The following is a 4,967-nucleotide window of genomic DNA, read 5'->3' as shown; positions in this document are numbered from 1 at the left end:
TGTAGACTTTGTTTGTAGAAATAAATTACTGATTTTAAATAAACTTTTTCCGTGTACACTATCGGTTATTCCCGGTTTAATTTCGGTTAAAATTTCGGTTAGGTTATTTTATTCGGTTTAGTAGACTTCAATATAGAAGTCTACAACTTTTAAAACCTAAATAATAAATTTACTCCTACCTAAATAATAAATTTACAGATTTAATTACTTAGTAGACTTCATTTCGATAAAATGAAGTCTACAATAGAAGTGTACTCTGTTGTATTTTCATTTCGATACACTTTTTCTGTATACACTTTTTCCAATTATAAATAAAAAATTACAACTTAGTAGACTTCAGTCGAAGACTTCAATCGTAGACTTCAGTTTAAGTACAATATCCTAAACGAAAATACAACATATTTGGCAATTTAATTATAAGATTGGTGGCCAAAAAACTTCCACACCTATCATTACCAATTGCTTATGTTAATTCGAAAATTATAAATACTAACATGTTAATGACTTAATAGACTTCAGTACAAATACAATTACAACTTAGTAGACTTCAGTCGAAGACTTCAGTCGTAGACTTCAGTTTAAGTACAATATCCTAAACGAAAATACAACATATTTGGCAATTTAATTATAAGATAGGTGGCCAAAAAACTTCCACACCTATCATCTACCAATTGCTAAAATGACCTCCAATCACTTTGAAGGTAATTTAGGCAAGTAGCCCAAAAGTTGCCATAAAAATCAAAGTTAGTTTTAAAAACGGAAACACTAAGCTTTCCTATCATAGACATCCAGCCCGGTTGTATCTAGCTTATCATGGCCCCTAGCAACTATTTCGTCAAATATCTCTGCAGCCATTTTCTCCCTGATTTTTCGAATGTTTTTATCACAGAGTTCCGGAGAAATGGCAAATCCAAAGCATGACACTTGATGTACTTGAGGCAGTACACTCCGCAATCACCGCTCTGAATGTTTTGAGGTATCTCCGTACCTGGTACTCGTGAATGGGTGAACGGCGTGTAGGGGAATCTCCACTTGTCATCGTCAGGTGCACAGGTCTGAAGAAGGTAGGGTAACATAACAGCAAGAGGCTCCACAGCTTCGTCAATTTGGGTGTCAGATGCATGTTTGGTTCCCGCATGACTATCCTATATCGTGATATGTTTCGTCACAAATGAAACCCATATAGCTACCCAATGGTCCTCCCTGATGTGCAACATGGAGTACAAATAGTCGACATCATATGCCCACGTCTTCTTAGTCTGGCAGTAGATAGGTAATTCGCCAGTTTAGTACAAATACGCTCCAGGCGGTAGAAGTTTGCCAGACCCATCTGCATTCGGCTCAGAGTTTTTGAAGTCATTGTATTCCCGCCTCCAAACAGTAGCAAACATGGAGTTGAGGAAGCAAATCCGGTCGGATACAAACCACTCCGGATGCTTGGATAATCGCAGCCTGAGTACGTTAATGTAAGCTTTCATGTGCTGCACATTAATGAAAATAAGACATGAGTGAAGTGTGCAAACGAAGTCTAATGTCTGCAAACGAAGTCTACTATATAAGTCTACATAATAGGTCTACGTATTAAGTCTAAACATGAAGTCTAATATAAGAAAGTAAAACACTAACCGTATCAGCTAGCCATTTCGTCGGTGTCCGGAGAATGTAATACCAGTCGATCGAAGAGTTTTTTGGGCGTCTTGGCCAGGCACTGTATAAGTGAAAAAGTGAGACAGGAAATAATACTACGAGGAAGTCTACTTACATACGTATAGAAGTCTACTTACGGGTTTGATTTCAGAAAGTTCATTAGAGTGGTTTGCTTCGCCTTGACACCGGTTTGATCGAAAAGATCATATCCACGGACACGCCCGGAGTGAGATGCAGACGATGGAATGATGGACTTTGCGGTGCTGTTTCCTAAGAACGGACTCTTCTGTGTCGCAGCCAGCTGTCGGTATCTGGCACTCGTTGCTCGAGCAACTAACTGAGCCGCTGCTCTGGCTTTGGCATTTTTGGCTAGTGCAACCGCGTCGAAGTCAACATCACACATCTTCGGGTCAATTTCACAAAAACTAGGCTCTGGGGCCTCTTCTTCCTTCATGGAAGCCTTCTTTCCTTTTGCATCCCCGGGGTCGTTAACACTCTCACACGCACCAACGTTGACATTATCTTTCATCGGAGCATCATCTTTATCTGAATTACTCTGCAGTTTATTGTAACAAACAGGCATGAATATACAAATGACTACACCAATGCTATAATTTAGTAACATGTTTCATCATAGTATGAAAATTGTAAACAACTAGTTTTTAAAACATAAATAAATAATCTCACATGGTACATAACAGTAGTAAACATGTTCGAATTCAAACGACATTAGTATTAACTGTTCCTAACTTTGTGTGATCTTGTTCGCATGTAATGTTTTCGTATAGGCGGAGGGTTTTTGGTACTAACCCCTTCATGCTTCTTGGATCCAGTGCCGCCCTGCTGCTGGGTTGGTTCTACATTGTCTTTAACCTCTTCCTCAGTGTGCTTCGCCGACCCTGTAGTCAACTCCTCTACCGCGCGCTCTACAGATTCAACCTTCACGGTGAGAAGTTTGATCTGCTTTTCACAGCTACCAAGACCATTCAGCATCTTGGTTGAAAAGCTTTTGAAGCATTGGTTGAAGTGTGCTTTCATAGTAGCGACAACTCCGACCCCTTCATCACCAACGAATGAGGCGGCAGAGGCAGATGCTGTGTAGGGTCTCTTGCGACTTGATTCATCTGAGGGAAGGCTCCTCTTTCTGGCTTCTGCCTTGACGATGTGTGCACCCAAAACACCTTCCAAAGGCCAATGATTTTTTGAGAACTTGAAATGGGGGTCATGGATTGCATTGACAATCTTGACAATATCTGGATCCTGTTCGTCATCATCTCACACGGGAAACATATCCGCCAAGTCCTTAGCCACGCAGCACTGTATGCGAGCCTAGAAAAACACAATAAGTAAATGAATTACTAGCCATATGAAGCCTCGAAAAACTACTTATGAAGTCTACTCCTGAAGTCTACTCCTGAAGTCTACCATAGAAGTCTACTCTTGAAGTCAACACATGAAGTCTACTTCTGAAGTCTACTTTGAAAATTCATTACTACATAGAAGTCTACTACACTAATACAATACCTGTTTTAGCATGTTGGCTTTGACGTTCTTTCGTCCTCTTGATCCTTTGTAAGCCAGCGGAAGAGGTTGAATATCATTTGGCAATGGTTCGCCAAATTCAGCAGCAAAATCCGGCAGAGCATAGTACACCCACACTTGAAGAGCTTGCACAAATCCTTCTATATGAATGTTTTTGCTGAGATCTTTCTCCTTAACAGACTTGATCAAATGCTGAAAAGCAATTCTTTCCCATGGACTCCTTAAAACCTTCGAGATCCATCACTAGTCTGGCATGGTTAACATTTGTGGATAAGCCAGGTCTCGTTGCCACTATGAAACCAGCGTAGATCCCAAGATAACCCAACCGCAGCCTATCATCCTGAGACCATGATGAGCAGTTGGAACAGGCTTCAATAATTTCGATAGTGCTTGGGCCCGACTCGGCATCGACCCCCATTAGCTCCCAAAATGCACGCGTGTCATCGGAAAGCGTAAGATCAGTTAAAGCCAAGTCATCCACGTACCCGCAGTTGAGTCCGGTGATCTCCTCAAACTCATGCAATGAAAACCGAACTGGATTGGTACCAATCAGGCTCCATATCTCGTACCTCTGCTTGCAAACTATCTGAAAGGTCAGCATGTGGTGCACCAGCCTAGAAGCCCAACCAAAATCCAAGTCGTGGAACTTTAAAAAGACACCCAACGGTGACTCGTAAATCTCTTCCCATTCATCCTCTTGTAGAGCTGACTTTAGTGCAGGTACCAGCCTATAATCATCAGAATAATAGCCGATGCTTTTATCCGGGGCTGGCTCAAACCCTTTGGTGTACAGTCTTCTAGGGAATTCAGAGGCCACCATTATCTAACACAGATTTCTGCATCAACGGTAACAAAGCTTTAATGAGAAAAACTAGTACGGTTTGAAACTGTACACGAATGAAGTCTACATTTTCAAAATGAAGTCTACATTTTCAAACTGAAGTCTACTTTTTCAAAATGAAGTCTACTTTTTCAAAACGAAGTTTACTTTTTCAAAATGAAGTCTACTTTTTCAAAATGAAGTCTACTTTCACATAATGAAGTCTACTTTCACATAATGAAGTCTACTTTCACATAATGAAGTCTACTTTCACATTCTAAGTACAATCCGAGTCGAGAAGTCTACTGAAGCCAACCGAAGCAATTTTAACATAAAAAAACAGTATATTAAGTCAACGGAATCCACATGAAGCAATCAAAACATCATAAATACTGCATATGCAGTCTACTGAACCCAACCGAAGCAATCAATACATGATAAATACTGTATATGAAGTCTACTAAAACAAATCATCCAAATGGAATCTACAAAGTTTATAGTGTTTACCGCCGTTATTAGATGAAGCTGGCGTCGAGAAAATTCAACCAGATCTGGGAAAAAAAACCCGACAGACAGATCTAACTCAAACCCGACGGACAAAATTACAGGAAGACAGAAGAAATATAAGAATTGCTAAGTATATAACTTCGGAACAATATCTACTAACCGTTTTGAGGCAGGAAATGACATTAACCTCCAACAGCGAAAGCAGATCTGCAAAAAAAAAAACCCTAATTTCAGATCTGGAAACTGGTGGTTACGAAAACGGAAAGGTGATGAATACGGAGGAGTAGGGAAGCATGGGGGTGTGGTTGGAGAAAGAAAACTTGCCTGAACGAGTTTATCGGCGGCGGTTCTGTATGTCGGCGGCGCCGGAGCAGAGAAACAGAAATCGCCTTCGACTTTTTTTTTTTACACGAACTTTCGACGATTTTTTTTTTAACGGGATCTGTAAAAT

General features: G+C 40.3%; 1 protein-coding gene across 1 annotated transcript; it reads right to left on the bottom strand.

The window, feature by feature from the left end:
• Positions 1-765: 765 nt before the first annotated feature.
• LOC112084490 lies at positions 766-4,009 on the bottom strand. Its single transcript, XM_024153636.1, has 9 exons — positions 3,452-4,009; positions 3,172-3,381; positions 2,458-2,907; positions 1,785-2,203; positions 1,627-1,708; positions 1,300-1,481; positions 1,191-1,203; positions 934-1,145; positions 766-862 (listed from the first exon to the last, which is right to left on the bottom strand). The coding sequence occupies exons 1-9, from the start codon at positions 4,007-4,009 to the stop codon at positions 766-768; spliced, it is 2,223 nt and encodes a 740-aa protein (XP_024009404.1).
• Positions 4,010-4,967: the final 958 nt, after the last annotated feature.

Source organism: Eutrema salsugineum, unplaced genomic scaffold, assembly GCF_000478725.1.
Source record: "Eutrema salsugineum unplaced genomic scaffold, Eutsalg1_0 scaffold_4, whole genome shotgun sequence".
NCBI classification, from domain to species: domain Eukaryota; kingdom Viridiplantae; phylum Streptophyta; class Magnoliopsida; order Brassicales; family Brassicaceae; genus Eutrema; species Eutrema salsugineum.
The sequence above is the reverse complement of the archived record's forward strand: the minus strand, read 5'-3'. Positions and strand labels throughout refer to the sequence as shown.